The sequence below is a fragment of the Ochotona princeps genome, chromosome 5 (assembly GCF_030435755.1).
Source record: "Ochotona princeps isolate mOchPri1 chromosome 5, mOchPri1.hap1, whole genome shotgun sequence".
Lineage (NCBI taxonomy): Eukaryota > Metazoa > Chordata > Mammalia > Lagomorpha > Ochotonidae > Ochotona > Ochotona princeps.
Genome location: NC_080836.1, coordinates 103,136,998 through 103,160,622, shown reverse-complemented (window position 1 = coordinate 103,160,622; position 23,625 = coordinate 103,136,998). Strand labels below are relative to the sequence as shown.

General features: G+C 44.7%; 1 protein-coding gene across 1 annotated transcript in view; it reads right to left on the bottom strand.

Annotated features, from left to right (window-relative positions):
• Positions 1 to 23,625, bottom strand: part of GIGYF2 (GRB10 interacting GYF protein 2) — a 106,658-nt gene that overhangs the window by 77,699 nt on the left and 5,334 nt on the right. The window contains exons 2-3 of the mRNA XM_058665117.1: positions 22,374 to 22,421; positions 4,229 to 4,312 (exon numbers count right to left, since the gene is read on the bottom strand). Coding sequence (XP_058521100.1) covers positions 4,229 to 4,269 — 41 coding nt within the window. The 5' untranslated portion in view covers positions 4,270 to 4,312; positions 22,374 to 22,421. The remainder of the gene's footprint in view (positions 1 to 4,228; positions 4,313 to 22,373; positions 22,422 to 23,625) is intronic.

Below are 23,625 nucleotides of genomic sequence, written 5' to 3'. Positions count from 1 at the left end.
TGATTAGAGTGAATGGACACATACAGTATTCAGATGAAATACAAGAGCCCAAACCTCCTGACCTGAGTTTTGGAAGAGTGTGAAGCCTGAGACAACAGTAAGACAGTGAAGTGGGCAAGACATAGCAGTTGCCTGCCTGCCTGCTCACAGCATCACGGCATTGCAGGGGGTTATCTGGTGTCAGGTTTTCGCTCAGCAGCCCAGAAGTAGCTGCCATTTCCTTTTATCTCTGTTGTCTCAGGATCTAACACAAGGCAGAATATACTAAGCATTGTATAAAACATTTGCTGAACCAATCTTAAATTTTTCTTCTAAAATACAATTCCAGATAACATCTAATTTACTATCACCTCAGTTGCCCCGGGTATCTTTCAACCTTTCTGAAAATTAAAAGTATTACCACAATCTTGGGCTGGTGCTGTGGCATAGTGCATTAAGCTGCACCTACAATGTCAGCATCCTATATGGGCCCCGGTTTGAATCTGCACTGCTCCACTTCTGATCTAGCTCCCTAATAATGCACCTAGAAAAACAGCAGAGGATTGCCTAAGTGTGCCCCTGGCTTCAGTATGACCTAGCCCTAGTTGGTGTGGCCATTTGGGGAGCGAACCAGTGGGTACAAGATCTAATTTTGCCTTTCAAACAAGTAAGATTTTAAAATTCCTTCAGAATTACCCTCATTTTTTCCATGAAACGAACAGCATGCTGAGTAACCTAGAAGTCTAGGCTTGCACTCAGACTAGCTTCACAGGTATGTATAAACAATGTGCTTACCAAAACTGAGAACCATGGGACCTTCCTCAAGGCAATCAATTTGTTCCTGAAGCAAGCATATATCTAAAGAGATATACTACAAAGTGTAACTAGTTCACCAGAGGAAACAGAAGTACCTTCGTTTGTCAAGATAACAACTGAAAAAACTCAAAGCCAAGGGCGATCCCACAGGAGGTTCCATGGCTCCTCCCAAAAACCCCCATCAGCATGCACATCCCCCTGTAATAAAGGCCTCTTCTAGGTTTGTCTAAGGTTAGGATCTACCAAAAAAATCTTAAGGTACCAAATACAACAAGTATGATTAGTTGTTTTTTTTAATGTCTTAAGGTATATACTTGCAAGCAAAGGAACAATCCAATACAAACCAATACATTAACAAACACTCTTCAGGTAGTCAGATTAAAGACAAGTTAGATTTTGTTTCTTCTGTACTACCAATTCTTCCAAATTTTCATATTTCATATATTTACTAATATGATTAACAGAAACATTTAAAAGGCCTTTTTTATAGCACCAAAACACCTATTATCAAGACAGTAACTAGTGCTTTATGAAGGGTAAGCTAAGCATGATGAAAATTAATTTCACACAATCCTGCTGACCAACCTGTCCATACATCATGTAAAACCTTAAGAATGAAAACTACTGGCTTAATAATCCCAGTTCCAAGAAATTAATGCCAAGAAAATAATCAGTAATACAGACAGAACTGTTCAAAGGCATAAACATACATGATTTACAGAAGCAAAACATAAAAGATTTTGCTTTCCAACAATTCATTCATTGAACAAATATTTATTGAGTACCCAATTATGTGTCAGGCACTACAGATACAGCAGTGAACAGACTGTACAAAACTTCAGAACAAAGCACCTGCCCTCAGTGGGGCTCACAGTCTAAGGAGGTGAGAGGCTGGGATTGAAATAAGGGGAAAATGTGTCAAATATTTGGCAAGTTCCACTGATACAGACCATGAAGAAAAATGAGCAGGGAAGGGAGAGTGGAAAGGGAGGCAGGGAACATTATGCAGAAGGTCAACAAAGGTGGTGAGATTTGAGGAACAGCTTTAAAAAGACACTTTCATGCCTAGAAATACTTATCTATTAAGACTATCACACCTTCCTCCCGGTTTAGACCTAAGGATTATGCACTTTGACAAGTGCAAACCTGTACTCTCTCCTGAGTGCACAAACGAATGAATCACTCCATTTTCTACACCTCCTGCTCTATGTGTTGTACTACCCGGTACACAAGAGCTCCATGCCTGGAGGTACTGAGTACACAAGCACTCTGCCTGGAGGCCCCAGTGCCCTGCCCAGCCTCCACCACCAAGCTGATTAGTGAGCTTGATATGCTTGGAGGAAACAACACCCACTGCACATTTCTAGGTCAGGATGTCAGCATTCACATGCCTCATCTCCTCTTTGGTCCAAACAAAAGGGACCAACCTTTGAACCTGCAATCCTCGGCACATCAGACAAGCCGGGGACAGCTTCTAAGCTCCAAGGCCTGCAGGCTGCCGGGACACAATTCCAATTCTTCACAAAACAGCAACCAAAGGAAATCCCCTCCAACACAACCCAAGAATCCCATGAGAGCAGGGATGTGAGCATCGTGGTGTGGGAGAGCAGCCAGCACACACTCTCTGTAAGGGGCCAAGGAAAACATTCACGACAGCCTTGAGGTGACAGCTCAGCCCAACAGCACAGCAGAAGTCAGATAACTCAAGAAAACATCACCTCCAGAAACTACCTACACAATGTCCCACAGCTCAGTGTTTGCTAAGCCCTAGTACAAAGCAATCAAGGTATATATAAATTAACTATAACACCGCCATTCTTTTTTTATTTCTTCTAGCTAAATTCCTAGGTGTTGCCTATCTGCTACCTATTACAAGTGGGATGCTTGGGGAAAAAAAAAAGACCTTCCTAAAATAAGCTGAAAATTTTAGTCATGTTTTACAAAGAAAGACATGCGGGTTTATAAAAAATACAAGAAAGGCAGTTACAAATTCTAGATAAAGGCAGAACAGCTACACACAACTTAGTTTACAAAGTGAGCTACATGAATGTAAATTTACAAGGAAAACAAAGTAAGATGTGAATAAGTATTCAAGTATAAAAAGTTCAACTGAAATATTTTTGTGATAAACCTCTGAGAATGCCTAGATGACTAGTTACATCCATACAATGCAACCACTTCATAGAAGAGCAAATATTTATTGTTGAAAAAGATTTTTTAGGTTATTTTTCAAAAGCAGTTTACAAAATTATAATGTACAGAATAAGCTCAGCTTATGAAAATGAATGTACAAGAAGACACACAAAACCACCTGTAAAGATACACCAAAGCATTCACAATGGTTATCCGGGAGGGCGGAATCACAGTGATTGTATGTTTTCTGGCTTATTTATCATTTCTAATTTTTCTAGAAAGTATGCATTTAATAATGAGAACATTTTAAAATAGAATATTTCAAACAGTTGCAATATTATTTAGGTCAACAATTTCATAATAAACTATCAATATAAGGGAGTTATATCAGTTCTCAAAACTTCAAACAGTGACTTAGATCATTTTGCTAATTATTATGGATTAAAAAAATTTAAGAATTACATATAAAAGATGCAATCGGGCAATAAAAGTCTTAGCATAGAAAGTTCCGGTAGAAGTCTGTACCAATTACCAGACGACTGTCACCTGACCATTCACGGGTATTTCAGACACTAACCCAGTGTCTCTACTTCAGTGCTGTCTCTGACATTACCAAAGGGGTTATTCAAGGTTTGAATGGAAAAAAATAACTAGTATTATTCACGCCACTGAAGAGAGGATCTTCAATCACCAACTTTGGGGGGAAAGGAAGAAGAGAGGGGAAAAGTCACACTATAATGTGATGGATCTCAAAATTCCATGAGAATTCCATATTCGGGTCCAAACACACCTGTAAGAGACTCAAAGGTCAGTGAATTGTTATTATGGTAAACGCTAACTCAGCCCAGATGGGCTGCTGCTAACAGCCAGTGTAATTCCGATCTAACTGCCTAGCCCACCAGTAAAATAATACTAAGATACTTCTTCAATAGAATCTATTTTTAAAATGAGCTTATGAAAAGCAATCACAAAATAGCACTGTGGCAGAAAATAAACATAACAAATTACAATTATGCAACATTGATGCAGACATTCAGTTTCTACGTTGTTGGGACTGTGGAGATGTCTAACGGCACTATCATAACATTACCAGAGCAAGAAAACAGTTACAAAATCACAGAATACTGTCATTTACCAAATGTAATTTATTCCTACACTATCCACACTGTTTTACATTACACACATAAAACAAAGTCTCAAAAAACATGCCCATTTACACACCACCCAGCACCTCACTACATTATGACGATATATATTAGTCATCCAACATAGAACAGGATGAGATTTTGTTAAAACTCACCATTCAGGCCCAAAGTTCAGTGTCTGTGTTTCCGCTGCCATTCTTTTCCGTACTTTTACAACAGATTTTTGTATGTGGAAAAAACTGCTGAAGAGAAAAATACCTCCAGACAATCAGTCAGGAATTAAGCGCAAGCTACAAAACATAACAAGAGTATAATTTTTTGGTGAAAAAAAAGTAAATTTTGTTAATAATACCTCTTAAGAGGGCTTACAAGAACTAGATATTTGCATTTCTTTTTATAAAAACATTAAAAGCAAAGTAATACAACTAGCCTCCTTATATTAGAACTCACATATTTTTGGAACCAGCGCTCCACCAAGAGTCTTACCAGTGTCCATGGTACAGTAGCTAAAACTTCCAAGTGTAGTGCCAGCATCCTATGTGGGTCCCATTTTCTGCCCTGGCTGCTTCACTACCCATGCATCTGCCCTACACATGGTCTCGGAAGGCAACTGAGGAAGGCTTTTAAGTTCTTGGTCTGCTGCACCCACATGGGAGACCTAAACGAAGCTCTCAGCTCTTGGCTTTGTTTTTTTTTTTTTGTTTGCGTGTTTGTTTTTTCAGATTTTAATTTTTATTGCAAAGTCAGATATGCAGAGAGGAGAGACAGAGAGGAAGATCTTCCTTCTGATGGTTCACTCCCCAAGTGATTGCAACGGCCGGTGCTACGCCGATCTGAAGCCAGGAGACAGCTCTCTTACATGGGTAACAGGGTCCCAAGGCCTTGGGTGGGTCGTCCTCAACTGCTTTCCCAGGCCACAAGCAGGGAGCTGGATGGGAAGTGGAGCTGCTGGGATTAGAACAGGTGCCCATATGGGATCATGGTGCGTTCAACGCGAGGATTTTTAGGCGTTAGGCCACCGCGCTGGGCCCAGCTCCTGGCTTTGAAATGTTCTGGCCACTGTGGCCATTTGGAGAGTGAGCCTAAATCAATCAATCGATCAATTGGTCAATCTCTCTCTCTCTCCGGCCATTGCAAACATCTGGGGACTGAACTAGTGGTTAGACAATTTCTTTCTTTCCCCTTTTTTCTGTGTAACTTTGCCTTTCAAATAAAAGTAACTCAGAAATTTAGGAACAGTTAAAAAAACAACCCTGCAAAAAATTGAGCAATGGAAATGAACAAACATTTTTCGAAAGAACAGATTCAAATGGCTAACAGACGTATGAAAAGATGCTCAGGCTCCCTAACCATCAGAGATACACAAATGAAAACCATCTAACTCTAGTCAGATTGGCCTACATTCAGAACTCTACTAACACCACCTGCTGACGTGGATGTGGGGAGAAAGGTGCCTCCTTCACTGCTGCTGGGAATGCTGGCTAGTACAGCCCCTATGGAAATCAGAATGTAGAGTGTTCAAAGAATTGCAAATAAGGAGAATCAAGATGGCAGAGTAGGGTAAGGACACATTTAAACAGACAGAAGTATTAGCCAGTGTGAAGTAGAGAGGGCACATTCCAGGAAATAGGAGAGGATAGACAACAGCAGAGGGGTACCAGACCGAAAGACGCTGGAAAGCAGCAGACACAATGGTGTGGTATTGCAGTGACTGACACTCCAGCAGCATTCAGCAAGTGACGATCTGAACTCCACCAGCAGCTGGAACTCCACCAGCAACCAGGTGGGAAGGGACTTTCACTGGGAGCTCAGGAGGTGAACCTAGACAAAGAACTGTCCGTCATGCTGAACTGATTGATTTGACCAGCAGCAGAGACAGAGCAGCGGATCCCAGACGGGAATAGGGTGGATTTCACAACTCAGTTGGACCCTAGAGCTGTATCGGTGCCATTTTGTTTAAGGAGGCAAGGGCTATGGACAGTACTGCACATGCATTGAGCTGGGAGTAAACTGATTTCTGGCTCAGCAAACTGCAACAATGTGGCATCCTACAGGTTCCACCCAAGATAGGTCCTAGGTCCGGATAGCCCTCTGGCCTTAACAGCCAGCAGATCAAGAATTCTAGCAGTGGCACAGCAGGCGCCATTTTGTACTGTGTGACAAAGAATTTAAGACTGCAAGGAGAACTACAAATAAGTCTGCCTCATGACCCAGCTATTCTGCTTCCAGAAATACACCCAAAAGAAATTAAAACTACATATGAGAGGGGGATCTGTAATCCTATATTTACAGCAGCACAATCTACAATAGCAAAAACATGGAAACAACCCAGACGCCTGTACAAAAAGTAGTGGTTAATGAAACTGTGGTACATCTACCACATGGAACAGTATTCAGCAATTAAAAAGAATAAAATTATACTATTTGCAACTAAATGGTCACAACTAGAGACCATTATATTCAGTGGAAGAAGTCAATCACTGAAAGTGAAATACTGTATGTTCTCTCTAATATAAGGAAATCATCATGCAAATTGGAATGTATAGTGATGGAGTAATGGAGACTGCGATAACCAAAAGTGAAGACACAGTGCAACATGCATCCCTACTTCCAAACAAAAGATGGACTCCCAGTGAAAGTGTTGGACACATCCAGACAATGGAATGATGGACTGTCTGACATTGTCTGTACCAGCAATGTCGGGGCACACTTAAACAGCAGACTGATGGAATTGTAACTCCTTACGAAGAAATGTTCTGACAATATGGGAAAAATCATCTGAAGCGTGAAAATTGGGGGGAGGGAAATTCCAGACTATACAGAATTGTACAAAAAATTCAAAAATTGAAATAAAAAAATTGTAATAAAATAAAAGTAAGTAACTAAACAGTGACTCATTGTTTTCTGTGTATCTGAGGAAGAGGTACTAGCTGAAGGCAGTGGTCAGAGAAGAGATGTGGGCCACATTAAGGACTACATCAGACTTCCTTTGAGCCTTGGAGCAAGGAATTTGAACGGAGTGCCTGTTTTGACATCGTAGTCTGTTTTACTTCCTTACAAGGGCGCATCACCACCACGGGCATCACTTTTTTCTTAAGATTTCCTTGCCTTTTTGAATGACAGAGCCGGGAGCAGGAGGGGGTCTTTCCCACACTGGTCGACACCCCAGTCAGGGTGCTGGCTGAGACTAGACTAGGAAGAAGCTAGGAATTGTAATTCTATCCTGGTCTCCCAAATGGATGGCAGAGATCCAAGCACTTTCTAAGTACAAGTGGAACACCCCAGACTCGAACTGGTGCTCATTGGAGATGCTGATGTCACAGGCAGCTGCTCAGCCAGCGGTGCCATAACAACCCCTGAAGATTCTTAAAATAAGAATCTTCTTTACGTATCACTCAATTTTACTGACAATTCTCTCTTATTCTTTGGCATGTTACACCCTGATGAGTCTTCTAAAAGTTATCTTGTATTGCCAAGTTAAATGCCAAGTTTGGGTTGGGGCCCAAAACTGTGGCACAGCAAGTCAAGCTGCTGCTTACAACAACCCCCCGCCCCAATCAGAACACAGGTTCCAGTCCCAGATACTCTTCCTAAACCCACTCCCTGTTCTTGCATCCGGGCAGGCAGCAGATGATGTCCCACTAATGCAGCCCAGACAGAGTTCCGGCCTGCGCCCTGCAGCCATTCTCGGAGTCAGCCTGCACAGCAAAGATGCCTCTCTTTCTCTCTAAGTGTCTGTTTATATGGGTCTCCAATGCTCAAGCAGATAAAAACAAAAACTGGAGTTTAGAAAATAGAAAATGCTTTCATTTAAAAACAGTAAAACGTCACCCTGATTACAGACTGCCCTCTGCTCATACACTCCACACAACTCTTCAAATGTGGACACTGCAAGGCCAAGATGCTCATGTACCTGTCCTCCTTGGGGAAGGCATTCCAGGCAACAGGAGGGGAGACCCCCACGTTCTCCCAGGCCCCAGAGAGCTTGGCCACTGGGCATCGAAGGGAGGCTCACTAGGGTCCAGTTCACATTTACTGAAGAGCCTCCTTGCCACTCAAACAACAAGACAACTGTTACAAGGCACACTTTAATGTCGTAGTTCCCACGTTCCCTGAAATCAGAACAACTGTTCTTCGCAGACCAACAGCCATGGCAAGGCTGTCTACACAAGCACCAACAGGGAAATGAACCAGTCAATGGGAGCAGACAGAGATATCGCAATAAAAATAAATAAATCTTATAAAAATAAATAAATAAAAATAAAACGTTTAAATTTATATGTATGAGAGATCTATTGGGGGGGGGGAGGAAGAGAATCTTCCATCCTCTGATTCCTTCCCCAAATGGCCACAACACTCAGGGACGGGCCAGACTGAAGCCAAGGGCTGCTGCTTTTTCCAGGTCTCCCATGTGGAGCACGGAGCATCTTACATTGCTTTCCCAGCTGCATGAATAGGGAGGATAGAAAGTGGAGCATCTGGGACTTAAACCGGTGCATTTAGGGGTGCTGGCACTTCAGGCAGAAGTCTAACCAGCTGGGCCACAACATCAACCCCTAGAGTTCTTTAAGGCTCAAGAAATGAGTGTCGGCCCTGGTGAGATGTCCTAGCGGGCTAAAGTCCTCACCTTGAACACACCATGATCCCACATGGGCACGGGTTCTAATCCCGGCAGCTCTACTTCCAATCCAGCTCCCTGCTTGTGGCCTGGGAAAGCAGTCGAGGACGGCCCAAAGCCTTGGGACCCTGCACCCGTGTGGGAGACCTGGAGGAAGTTCCTGGCTCCTGGCTTCGGATTGGCGCAACTCCAGCCGTTGCGGCTCACTTGGGGAGTGAATCATCAGACGGAAGATCTTCCTCTCTGTCTCTCGTCCTCTCTGTATATCTGACTTTGCAATAAAAAAAAATAATAATAAACAAAAAAGACATGAGTGTCTTAATTTTGGAAACCGACTTTCTTCACTGTGATTTAGAAATTTTGTTGTTTCATCAGGTTTCAGATGTCCAATTTTCTCTGAGCAGTGGTCACACCTCAATCTGCCTCCCCTTTTTTTAAAGATTTCTTTGAAAAGCAATGATACGGGCCTGGCGACTTGGCCTAGCAGCTAAAGTCCTCACCATGAACACGCCAGGATCCCACATGGGCACTGGTTCTAATCCCGGCAGCTCCACTTCCCATCCAGCTCCTTGCTTGTGGCCTGGGAAAGCAGTCAAGGATGGCCCAAAGCCTTGGGACCCTGTTACCCATGTGGGAGGCCCGGAGCAAGTTCTGGCTCCTGGCTCCGGATCGGCACAGCACCGGCCTTTGCACTCACTTGGGGAGTGAATCATCGGACGGAATATCTTCCTCTCTTTCCTCCTCTCTGTATATCTGACTTTGTAATAAAAAATAAATGAATCATTAAAAACAAAAAAAGAAAAAAGAAAAGCACTTACAGAGAGAAAGGGACAGATCCCTTGTTGGTAGAGCCAGAGCTGTTCTCAGGTGCAGCCGAGACTCAGTCTGGGTGTTTCACTTGCGTGCCAGGCGCTTGAGCATTTGAGCTACCTTCTGCTGCTTTCCTGAGAGCTTCAGCCCCCAGCTGGATGGGAATTGGAGCAACCAGGATTCGAATGGCACTTTCTCTCATAAAGGATGCTAGCACAGCAAGCACTGTCTAACCCATCTGTCCCAATCCTGGTCCCTCTGTTTTAAACCAATTAGTTCAGAAGGCAAAGTGATAGAGACTGAGAGGGGGTGAGAGACAGAAGGCCAGGTTGAACCAAGAGCCAGGGAATTCCATATGGATTGCATCTGCTGTCGTCCCAGGCACATTAGCACAGAGTTACATTGGAATTGAAGTAGCTGGAACTTTGAGCCTACATTTGATAATGGGACACTGGTATTACAAGCAGTTTAACCTGTTGTACCTCAATGCTGGCCCCATTGCCCTTCATCAAATTTTCAGTATCTTCTTGTAATCTGGGTTTAAACTTGATTTAATATGTGAGTATTTTAATGCTTGCTATATGTAACTATCATTAATATGCATGTGTGAAAAAAATTCGATTTTCAAGATATTTCAGGGTCTGGTGCAGTGGCCTAGCAGCTAGAGTCCTCGCCTTGAAAGCCCCGGGATCCCATATGGGCGCTGGTTCTAATCCTGGCAACTCCACTTCCCATCCAGCTCCTTGCTTATGGCCTGGGAAAGCAGTGGAGGACGGCCCAACGCTTTGGGATCCTGCACCTCTGTGGGAGACACTCCTGGTACTCACAGTCCATGTCAAAGATGCAAACACTGAGGTTCCTACACAGTCCAGGATTCTCCCAAGGTCACAGAAAAGAAAGGAAAAGCCAGAGAGACAAGTAATGTCCTTTGCAGAACTGACTGGGTGACTGCAACCACCAGTGTGTGTGTAGGCTGATGTGGGTGACAAACTAAGATGGACCCCGCACTGGCTGCACACACATGAATCAGGTCTGGGGTCATCTCTGGTGAGGTTTCTTTGGGGACGTCTCCCCCAGCAGGACCACTGGACTCAAATTTCCAATCACAGGGAAAAATCACAGGATCTGTGATCTGACCCTGGAGTGCATGTGTCAGAACTGGGCCTCCATGGTTCCTGAAGCCTGGGTAGTAGATGGTATGCCCAGATGCACATGAGGGAAATGACAGACCACTGAGGCCTACGGAGGACATCTAATACCATGGAAGGCAAAAGAAATCAGACAACTCTCCTGACCAAGCATTGACAGCAAGTATCTGGGTGAGTGGAGACTCTTAGGTGGGCTATGTCAGCCAATGGACCTTGGAAGGATTTCCACAACCTTTGAGCAACGAAATCAACATCTCGGAATGATCAAAACCACTTGAGCAGCACGCTAAGAACGTGCTCCCCTTAAGGGACCCTAGGATAACATCAAGTGGCTGCCCCCATCTGCGGGTCCTTCTTTCCCCAGTTCCCCGAGATACGGGAAGAAAACAAAACAAAAACTGGAAGCAACTGTCTCCCCCACTTTCCCTGTTGCCCAACTCTCCCACCCTATTCAGCGGGCCACGCGGGCACACATCGCAATTCTGTACATATCAAAAATAAAGCAAACATTTTTTGAAAAAACAGCTGCAACTGCCAGGACCTGGCCAGGCTGAAGCCAAGATTCTAGAACTAATTCTGTCTCCCCCATGGGCAGCAGGGTCGAAGCCACCCAGAGCCATCTTCTCAGGCACATTGGCAGAGTGTGCTGGATCCTACGTGGAGCAGCTAAACTTGAACTAATGCCCATATCGGATGCTGACACTGCAGATGACAGCATAACCCACTGTACCATAATACCAGTCTAAGTTCCTTAAAATATTTTATTTGAAATAACTTGGGTCCGGCGCTGTGGACTAGCGGGCCAAAGTCCCCGCCCTGAACGCCCCGGGATCCCATATGGGCTCTGGTTCTAATCCCAGCTGCTCCACTTCCAATCCAGCTCCCTGCTTGTGGCCTGGGAAAGCAGTCGAGGACGGCCCAAAGCTTTGGGACACTGCACCCGCGTGGGAGACCCGGAAGAGGTTCCTGGTTCCCAACTTCGGATCAGCGCAGCACCAGCCATTGCAGCCACTTGGAGAGTGAATCATCGGACGGAAGATCTTCCTCTCTGCCTCTCCTCCTCTGTATATCTGACTTTGTAATAAAAATTAATAAATCTTAAAATAAATAAATGCCAAAAAGGGAAGAGAAAAGCAAGGCTGTAATTATATTTCATGACATGAAAATATATCAAAAATACATTGTGTTCAAGGTCACATACAAAATACAGAAGCCATGATTATAGCCAACACATTTTAGAATAACATTAGAAATATATATAAAAATGGCCCAAATCTTACTATTTATTTCTGATTGATGGAATTAGGGGTAGTTCATTTCCTGGTAACGCTATAATTTGTACAAACCACAAAGACATCACTAATGCAACTTATTTTAATGTAATTATCAAAAGATTCAAGTATTAAGTCAAAAATCAGAAACCCTGAAAGTCTTCATGACTGAGGTCACTGCTGACCTTGACTGTGGTGGGAGAGAGCCACAGTCCACTCAGTATAGGGAGGGAGGTGTGGAAGACAGGAGTGTGCAGCTGTAGCTACCTTCTGTAGCTGCAGGGACCACAGCGGGGGAGGGAGAGCAGTCAGGTCAGCAGGTGCCAGGCCTGAAAACACACCCCTTCAGAGCACACCTGGCTTCTACACCGGCCTCCAGCTCCCAGCTCCCAGGACCCTGTTAACACAGCTGGGAAGCACTGACGGCAGCCTACAAACCAGGGCCTCTCCGCAGGAGATTGGGATCTAGTCCCAGGTCCCTGGGATCCACCCTGGCCCAGCCCTGGCCTTGGTCTCTGCTAAGGAAGGAACCAGAGTTTGGAAGATGACTTCCTCTTCCTTTCAAATACATGACTTTTAAAAACAAACTACTTAGGGGCCAGTACCGTGGTCCAGTAAGTTAAGCCTCTAGCGGATCTACTTCCCATCTAGTTGTCTGCTAAAGCCCCTGGGAAAATCGGCAGCAGATGCTCCTGGTCCTCCAGACCCAGAATGGGAGACCTGAAAAATGCCCCAGGCTCCTGGCTTCTAACCATCCCAACTCCAACCACTGCAGCCATTCGGAAAGTGAACCAGTAGATGGAAGATCTCCCTAGCTCTATCCTCACCCCTTTCTGTAAATCTTTCACATAAATTTTTATTTAAAAAAATTTTTTTAAGTTTCTTAAAATTTTCCTTTTTTTTTCATTTTTCCATGTCCAATCCACGGCATCTCAAGGTCCTCAGCCCAGAAAACAGACAGGCACAGCAGTCAGGATGTAGGCCAACCAACCCAATTCTGGGAAGGGTTAATGCTTCTGTCTTTACTGTTTGTTTGTTTGTTTGTTTGTTTGTTTTTCAAATGGCCAGGGCAGGGTCAGGTCAAAGCCAGGATCCTGGAACAACATCCAGGTTTCCCATGTGAGCGGCCAGGGCCTAAGTGTCTGGGCCATTTTCCACTGCTTTCCCAGCCACATCAGCAGGAACTCAACACATCCTCTAAGGGATCTTAGCACTACAGACTGCACACGATGCCGGCCCTCAGGGTTAGGGCGAGGTCAGTACAATGCACAGAAGAAAAGCAAAGTGCAGGGCCAGCAGAGGCCTGCAGCACAGGCATCCCATGTTCTAGTCCCAAGAAGCAGCTGCATGAGAGCACACCTCCCGCCCAGCTCCCTGCTTACTGTCTGGGAATGCAACAGGTCGCAGCTCAAGTCCTTGGGCACCTATACCCACATGGAAGACCCAGAGGAAGCTCCCAGCTCCTGGTTTAGGATTGGCTCAGTTCCAGCCACTGCAGCCATTTGGGGGATGAAACAATGGATGGGAGATCTTCATGTTTCTCCCTTTCTCCCTCCCTGTAACTCTTACTTTCAAGTTTAAATAAATAAATAAATAAATTTTCTAAAAAAGGAAAGAAATAGAGCAAGCAAGCAAGCAAAGTGTAGGTCTTGGGGCTAAGTGTGACTTAGGCCCCAAGGGAAAGGGAAGTAAAATCTGAAGAGACATGACATTGCCATATTGTGAGAAAGCAGGAAGAGAAGGAATACAATGGAAAGCAGAGTACCGGTGAGATCCCATCAAGAGCCTGGGAGCACAGCGTGGCTCCTCCTCCCGACTCTAACCAGACCTGGGGAGACCTGGGGGGAGCAGTGGAGAGGAGGGCTGAGAAGGCAAGGTCCTCTCCTGACATCGACGGAGCAACACGGATTGACCGTCAGATTGCCTGGACTTCAGAGGCGAGCTGGTCAGCACAAACAAATGAATGACCACTAGATATAATCGAGCATCCATAGCAGGAAACATCTGAGTGGAAAAGGTACTAACTCCATGGAAACACTCAGACAGACCAGGCTCCCAGTAAAGGAGCCAAGATGACACCCCGGTGCGGCCGCTGAACTAGTCCAGTGCAGAAGATGCTGGTCACCTCAGGAAACAGAAGGGACAACTAACAGCACAAGAGGCACTTTGAGTCCCTCAAGAAGGCCAAAACAACATGGACATCCAATACCTCAAGTGGGCACCACTTCGTGCCTCGCTGCTCCACTTCCCATCCAGCTCCCTGCTTGTGGCCTGGGAAAGCAGTCGAGGACGGTCCAAAGATTTGGGACACTGCACCCACGTGGGAGACCTGGAGGAGGTTCCTGGTTCCCAACTTCGGATCGGCATAGCAACGGCCGCTGCGGCTCACTTGGGGAGTGAATCATCAGACGGAAGATCTTCCTCTCTGTCTCTCCTCCTCTCTATATATCTGACTTTGTAATAAAAAATTAAATCTTTAAAAAAAAACAGACTGCAATTATTTCACTTTATTACTAAGCACTTCACACAAGAAAAAATTTTTTTCAAAAGATCATCAAGCCAAGGAATTGGGAGGTGGGAGTTTGGGGGGGAATCCCAACCTATATGAAACTGTACCACATAATTCAAAATTCAACATAAAAATATGCTTAAAAAAAGCCAACAAATTATCCATATCTACATGACCCACTCACTATACATGTAACCTTACACAACAGTGAATGTATTGCTGTGTAAATTATCCTTTTCATAGAACATATTTTTTAAAATTACACATGCTGTACTGACTTCTCACCTGAACAGGGACTGAAATTCCTAACTTATAGTTTTGTGATAATCTCTGAAACCCAGTACAATTCAGAATCAACTCCCATGCCATGAAGTTCAGGTCAGCTTTATCCCTGAAACCTCAAATCTGCCAACAACCCCAACATTCATCCACATGAATGCATAAGCAAAATGCTATACCAGTCAGACTATTTTTGGCGTTACAAAACAAGACCACTGACAGGTGTGGCAACATGGACTAATCAGATTTAAACGGACAAAAAACCCACTAAATCCAAAAACAATATATATAGATTCTAATTATATTAAATTCTAGAAGAGACAAAATTAAAGAGATACATTTAAGCCATAGAAGAAAGATGATGGGGAACTGCTCACAGAAAAACACTAGGCCGAGCAGGTAAAAGTCCCAGCCTGCATCCCACAGGGCTTCAGCTCGAGTCCTGGCTCCCCCACTTCTTATTATGTTCCTTGCTGATTCACCTGGAAAAGCAACAGAGTATGGCCCAAGTTCTGGGTCCCTGCATCCACTTGGGAAACACAGAAGCAGTTCCCGGCTCCTGGCTCTGGGTCCCTGCACCCGCACGGGAGACACAGAAGCAGCTCTGGTTCCTGGCTTTAGACTAGCACAGTCCTGCTGACTTACTTCAAATATATAAACCCACCTTTAAAAAAATACCAACACTGAAGGAAGTGTCTAAGGTAATGAAAATGCTACTGAAATAATAGTGAAATATGGGCACTTCTGGCAAAACTTACCAAAGCATACAAAGTTGAAAATGTGCTCAATGACTGTACTTCAAATGAAGGCATTTTACTTTGTGTTTCATCATACCTCAAAAAAGTTAAACAATCAAGTTCACTATAAGCCGGAGCTGAGCTGACTGGAAACCAGGAAATTCATATGTCTCCCACGCAGGTGCAGGGGCCCAGGACTAAAGCCATTCTCTGCTGCTTTCCCAAACCGCAAGCAGGGAGCTGGATCAGATTTTAGAGCAGCAGGGACATGAACCATCACCCACAGGGGATACTGGCATTGGTAGGAGAGAGATTAGCCCGTTGAGCCATCGTGCCAGTACCAAGATCTCATTTTCAAATTAAATAATTTTTTATTTAAAATATATATATATTTTTTCATTTGAAAGGCAATTGCAGAGACAGAGACAAAGATCCATGAATCTTGCATTCATTGGTTCACTCCCCAAATAGCTGCAACAGCCTGTACTGACCAAGCCAACACCAGGAGCCTGGAACTCCATCTGCATCCCCTACAACGGCTGCAGGGAGCAAGCTCTCCAGCTCTCTTCCACTCCTCACTGGCTTCCCTGGTGCATCAGCAGGGACATGGCTAACAGGCGCAGCAGCTGGGACTCAACTCAGCAATACAAACTAGGATGCCAGCACTGCAGGCAGTAATTTAACCTCCCGTGCCCCAAAAGGGATCCTAATTTTTAATAGGATAAGAGGATAAAGATCTCCTATTAAGACTGGAAAGTAGGGCCGGGCGCTATAGCGTAGCAGTTGAAGTCCTCGACTTGAGCATGCCAGGATCCCATACAGGCGCCGGATCTAATCCCGGCAGCCCCGCTTCCCATCCAACTCCCTGCTTGTGGCCTAGGAAAGCAGTCAAGAACGGCCCAAAGCCTTGGGACCCTGCACCTGTGTGGGAGATCCGGAAGAGCTCTTGGCTCCTGGCTTCAGAATGGCTCAGTTCCAGCCATTGCAGCCATTGGGGAGTGAACCATCGGATGGAAGATCTTCCTCTCTGTCTCTCTTCTTCTCTGTATATTTCTGCCTCTCCAATAAAAATAAATCAATCTTGGGCCCAGCGCGGTGGCCTAGCGGCTAAAGTCCTCGCCTTGAACTCACCCCGGGATCCCATATAGTCACTGGTTCTAATCCCGGCAGCCCCACTTCCCATCCAGCTCCCTGCTTGTGGTCTGGGAAAGCAGTTGAGGACAGCTCAAGCCCTTGGGACTCTGCACCCGTGTGGGAGACCTGGAAGAAGTTCCTGGCTCCTGGTACTGGATCGGCATAGCAACGGCCGTTGTGGCCGTTGGGGAGTGAACCATCGAACAGAAGATCTTTCTCTCTGTCTCTCCTCTTCTCTGCGTATCTGACTTTGTAATGAAAATAAATCTTTAAAAATAAATAAATAAATATTTTTGTTTAAAAAAGTAATGCCACTTCTTCTCAACCATTCAAAACCACCTAAAGAGAGGGATTCCTGCCCAAACCATCTATTTGTTACCTACAGGAGACACATCTCACCAACAAAAATCAGCGGAAACTATATCTCATGGATTTTGATTTTTTATGTCGTTAGTTTCATCTCTTCAAAACACTTTCTTCTGATTAAATTCTTCAATGACTCATAGATCATACAGTAGCATCATTTTCAAGAACGTTCTTGATTTTCTTTTTCATTTCTTCAGTGACACATTAGTCATTCAGTAGCATGCTATTTAACTTTATGGTGTTAATTTTTTTTCTGTTGTTGATTTTGTTTTGTGACTTTCCATTTAAGGGGATGTATAGTAGCTGTGTAATGGAGACTCTCATATCTAGTAACATGTTATTTAACTTCATGGCATTGTAAATTTCTTTTTTCTTCCTGTTGTTAATTTTGTATTGTGGCTTTTTATTTAAGGGGATGTACAGTAACTGTGAAACGGAGACTCACATACCCAGATGTGAGGATATAATATACATCTCTACTTCCAGACTAAAGATGGACTCCCAATGAAACTGTTTACTATATCACAATGGTATGGTGGACTCTCTGCCACTGTCCATGCCCACAATAATGGACATATGACTGTGTATGAAGAACTATACTTTAGTAATGATATAGGGGAACTCGGTGGGGGGGGAGGGTTGGAGAGGGAATTAGGAAAATCTCAGGGGCCTATGGAACTACATCATAAAATGATAATAATAATAATAAATAAAAGATCAAAAAGAAAAAATACTTGTAGAGGGTCAGTATTGTGGCACAAGGTTAAGCTGTCCCTCAAGGATGCCCACACCGTACATCAGAGGGCTTGACCTACTCCCTGCTCAGGTGTCCCCCTAGAACAGCACATGATGGCAGAGGCAGGTGGGAAATCGAGGGCGAGCTTCAGGCTCCCAGCCTCACTCACTTGCAAGGCAAGGTTACAAAGAGAGACAGAGACCCTCCATCCACCACTTCATCCCCTATAACATCCAGAGCTGGGCTGGTGTGAAGCCAGGAGCCCAAAGCTTCTTTCGAGATTTCCACATGGGTACAAAGACTTGGGGTGGCACAGTAGCCTAGCAACTAAAGTTATTGCCTCACCAGGATCCCATACGGACACAGGTTCTAATCCCAGAGGCCCTGCTTCCCATCCAGCTCCCTGCCTGTGGCCTGGGAAAACAGTCAAGGACATCCCAAAGCCTTGGGACCCTGCAACCATATGGGACACCCAGCAGAGGCCCTGGGCTCTTGGCTTTGGATCAGCTCAGCTCCTCCTCCTCTCTGTATATCTGACTTATCAATTAAAATAAATCTTAAAAAAAAAAAAAAAGACTTAAGGACTTGTGCTATGCTCCATTTCTTTCCCAGGGTATTAATAGGAAGATACATCAAAGAGCACCAGCTAGGACTGGTACCCAAATGGAATGCCAGCATCACAGGTGGAGGTTTAACCTGCTATGCTATGGTTCCAAAAGAACTGAAAACAGAACCTGTTACCACATCTATTCAAAACTCTATAAAGATGAAATTACAAACAAAATGTTCTTATTTACATAGTAACAGCAAACATAAAAGCTATATTCCTAGGGGTTGGCATTGACTGCAGCCCAACGGGTAAAGCCACCACTTTTCATGGAGACATCCCATACGGCAATGGAAGACATGCCAAGTATGCAGGCTCCCCGCCAGCCACGGGGAAGCCCTTGATGAAGTGCTGGCTCCTGACCTAAGCTCAGCCCAAGCCAGGCTACTGCGACCGTTTAGAGAGTGAGGGAGCAGATCCAACACGTCTCTCCCATGCACCTTCCTTTTTCACTTGGTCTCTACCTCTCCTCCTTTGTCTCCCTGCCTTGCAATTATATAAATAAAAATCACGGTTTAAAAAAATTACATTGTTCAAGGATCTATTGACTGCATGCTATGTATCTGGCATTTTTTTAAAGATTTAATTATTGGGGCCCAGCGGCGTAGCCTAGCGGCTAAAGTCCTCATCTTGAAGGCCCTGGGATCCCATATGGGCGCCGGTTCTAATCCCGGCAGCTCCACTTCCCATCCAGCTCCCTGCTTGTGGCCTGGGAAAGCAGTCGAGGACGGCCCAAAGCTTTGGGACCCTGCACCCGCGTGGGAGACCCGGAGGAGGTTCCAGGTTCCCAGCTTCGGATCGGCACAGCACCGGCCCGTTGCGGCTCACTTGGGGAGTGGATCATCGGACGGAAGATCTTCCTCTCTGTCTCTCCTCCTCTCTGTATATCTGACTTTGTAATTAAAATAAATAAATCTTTAAAAAAAAAAAAAAAAAAAAAAAAAGATTTAATTATTGGGCTGGCATTGTCCCACAGCAGTAACTATTGCCTGCAGCGTCAAAATCCCATATGGGCACTGCTTGGTGTCCAGTTGCTCTACTTAAGATTCAGCTCCCTGAGAAAGCAGCAAAAAATGGCCCAAGTTCTTGGGTCTCTGCACCCAAGAGACACCCAATGGAGGTGGCTTCTACACTGGTCCAGCTTTGCCCACTGCAGCCACCGAGGGAGTGAACCGCCAGATGGAAGATCTTCCTCTTTTTGTCTCTCTATATTTTAAAAAAATAAATAATAAAACTTTAAAAGGTTTAATTATTATGCATTTATGTACATATTTGAAAGGCATAATTACAGAGAAACAGGGAGAAACAAAAAGTCTTCTGGTTCACTGACCAAATGGCCACAGCGGCCTGGACTGAAGGAGGCCAAAGCCAGGAGCCTTGAACTCCGTGAGGGTCTCCCCACGAGTGCTGCAGGAGCCCACATTTGGACCATGTTCCACTGTTCTCCAGGCACATCTGCAGGGAGCTGAATCAGAAGCGCAACAGCCAGGAATCAAGCCTGCTTCTTCTATATGGATGCCAAGCACATTACAGACCTAACTTACTGGGCATATTAAGCTTTTATTTCCCACAAGAACCATGATATTTAACAAGGGACAGCAACTCTTTAGGGGCTTGTCTAAAATCAGAATAAGTGACAGAAAACTCACATTCCTGCTGAAAAGCCTACAAATTTTTTTTTAAAGATTTATTTATTTTATTACAGCCAGATATACAGAGAGGAGGAGAGACAGAGAGGAAGATCTTCCATCCAATGATTCACTCCCCACGTGACCGCAACGGGCCGATGCACGCCAATCCGATGCCGGGAACCAGGAACCTCTTCCGGGTCTCCCACACGGTTGCAGTGTCCCAAAGCTTTGGGCTGTCCTCGACTGCTTTCCCAGGCCACAAGCAGGGAGCTGGATGGGAAGTGGGGCTGCCGGGATTAGAACCGACGCTCATATGGGATCCCGGCGTGTTCAAGGCGAGGACTTTAGTAGCTAGGCCACCGCGCCAGGCCCTCAACTGGGTAATCTTCTACCTCTAAGCACTGGGATCCCACATGGTCACCAGGTTGTAACTCAGCTATTCCATTTCCCATCCAGCTCCCTGCTTGTGGCCTGGGAAAGCAGTTGAGGATGGCCCAAAGTCTTGGAACCCTGCACCCACATGGGAGACCTGGAAGAAGCTTCTGGTTCCTGGTTTCAGATTGGCTCAGCACTGGCCTTTGCAGCCATTTGGGGAGTGAACCAGCAGATGGAAGATCTTTCTCTCTGTCTCTCCTCTGTAAATCTGTCTTTCCAGTAAAAAATAAATCTTTAAAAGTTTATCTTGTCCCACTCATGCCTGTCCAAAGAAGGCTCACACAATTCAATCTATCATATACATAAGAAAACTGCATCCTTCAAATTCTACATTGCTTCCTAACATTCAAGTATCGTTTAGTATTACATAAAGTATCCTGAAACTAAAAATGAGAGAAGCAATCAACAGACAATAACATAACCAATTAAACTGATCACCCGCTGTACTTATTCCTATGTTCATTTGTTCAGCCTTTACCCTAAGACATTCCTCTTAACCCTCCAAACCAAGAACTTCTGTTGAAAAACAAAATGTATGAATGTAGTTTAAACTGCAGACTTAAACTCAGGACACATGTACCACTTTGTGTGTGGTCTACCTACAGCAGCCCTGCCCCAGCCTGAGGGTTCCCTGTGTGCACTTCTAGACCCCTGGTCCTAACTAGACCACGGACAGAGAACAGAAGCAAGCTCAACTAACCAAATTCTCAGTCACAAAAATCTGAGATGTAAACATTCTACTAGTAATTCTTTGGCAGCAACCTTAAAGCTGTAGTTTCTATGTGGCTCCAAGAATCAACGGGCCACATACGATTATTTATTTGAAAGATGGATTAGCAGAGATCTTCCATCTACTGGTTCACTCCCCAGATGACTGACACAGCCACAGCTGCACAAGGCTGAAACCAAGAACTCTATCCAGGTCTCCGTCAAAGGAAAGTACTCAAGCCGTCACCCACTACTTCTAGATACATCAGCAAGAAGCTGGATCAGCAGTGCACAGCAGCTGAGATTCAAGCAGCACTCCAACACGCAATGCAGGGATCCTAAATGACAGCCCAGACCACTGTGCCACAGACCTCTCCCAGTTTTTTCCATGTGTTTGTTAAAGCACAAAAGGCCAAACTGTAGAAACAGAACTAAGGCAGGACAATGAAATGAGATGACAAACTGGGAGCCACAAGCTCTCCAGACTGCCTGGGGTCCTGAAGGTGTTCCAATTCCTGCGGCACATCCTCACACCGCCAACCGCTCTAGGGTTTCTCCAACATCTTAGCACTTGGTCACTACAGCAAAAATCTTTCTGTTGCTTCATAATAAAGAAAATAAATCACTTCGTCAGGCATGAGGTCCAGGGGGGAAAATGCCTTGGAATGCTGCATTTTTAGCAGGGGCACTAGTTGAAGTCCTCACTCTGCCTCCAATCTCAGCTTCCTGCTAATGCACACCCCAGGAGCAGCCAGTGCTGGCCCCAGCAGCTGAACCCCACATCCACAGAGAGACCTGGGCTGAGCTCCAGGTTCCCAGCTTCAGACTGGCCCAGCTCCAGCTTTGCGGACCATCTTGGCAATCAGCAGATGGGAAGTCTCTCTCTCTCTTTCTCTGCCATTCAGAAAAATAATGCTTTTTAAATTACTGTAACAGCCAGGAAAGAAAGGAAGTATCATTACATTCTTAAAATGTTATATATGATCTACATGAAATTTTCTTCCTATGGAGCCATTATCACGAGAATTGTGTTCTAGTAACTATCTCGTATTTACTGTGACCCTGAGAATCTATATTAAGAAATCCCTTTAAAAATATTTAAAAAATAAGTATATAAAACAAATCCACACCACAATCGATGCAGAAGGGTATTACTCTTTTAGGTTCACCGAAGACCTGAGAGTCATCCCAAAATGCTTCCAGTCATTACCCATAATGCCAGGGGAATAGTCAGCCAGGATAACTGAGAGCGCAGTGCAAAAGTCACCTATCTGCAGAAGGCTTCAACGGGACCTTCCCTTCCACACTTACCTGCTTCACAGCAAGAGGTCTGAGCAGACTGTTCAGGTCCTTTTAACACTGGAAATAGTAAAAATATTAATGTCAATCAGCTAGTAATCACAAGACACTTAACATGCATAATTTCTCATCAGGAACATATTTTGCACAAAACAGCTTCCACGAGTGCTCAAAATGAGGAGCAGTGTTGTGGCCCACAAGGTTGAATTCCCATCTGCAGTACTGTCACCTCTCGGAGCTGCACTTCCCATCCACCTCCTTGGGAAAGCAGTACCACACAGCACATGCGCTGTGGCTCCTGCAGGAAGCTGCTGCTCCTGGCTTTAGCCTGGCCCAGCCCCGGCTCTTACAGCCATCTGGGATACGAACCGCTGTCTCTTACTCTTCCTCTGCCCCCTTTCCATGACTCTGCCTTTCAAATAAACCTTAAAAAAAGTGCTACAGGATATTTCAAGTGGCCATTTCAGAACACAAAAGGTTCAAACGGCTGGCTTTTTGGCTAAAACCAAAGGATGCTCTGGATGCTGCCACCATCGAGCTGACAAACACTGACTCAACATTAAGAAGGTGGGCATCTGGTGAGCAGAGCTCAGAACACGACGTGGGATGTACACAGGTAGTGCATACCCCTCCGAGTATTTGGGCTGTGGTCCCAGCTTCCCACTAAGCCCACCCAGGAGCCAGGAGGTGCCAGCTTCAGTGGTTGGGATCCAGCCACCCACAAGAGAAATCAGGATTCAGTTCCAGACTCTCGGCTCTGGCATGAACTAGTCTTGGCTATCACAGACATTCTGAGGAGTAAACAAGCAAGAGATTTTAGTCCATTTATCTGGTGGACTCTCTTTCAAATAAAAAAAATGTCCTAAATAAACAATGTGCACAACTATAGGGTGTTATTAAAAAATTCGTTGACAGTTTTATTAACAGCAACAAAACTTGGGAAAGCCACTTGCACCGATCATTTGCAAAAAATGAGCCATGTTACAGCCTAAAACTCCTCCAACTTTACCCGTATGTATTCTGCGTTTTTTTTCAAGGACAAAAGGAAAAGGGAAATAGATTTAAAAAAAAAAATCTTCTCTGGTCCTAACTGAAGCGTAAGTTCTAGCATATCCATTAACATATAAATCAAAATCAAGTGAACAGGGCCAACATGGTAGCCTAGTGGCTAAAGTTTTCGCCTTGCATGTGCCAGGATCTCATATGGGTACCGGTTCTAATCCCAGGTGCTCCACTTTCTCTCCAGCTCCCTGCTTGTGGCCTG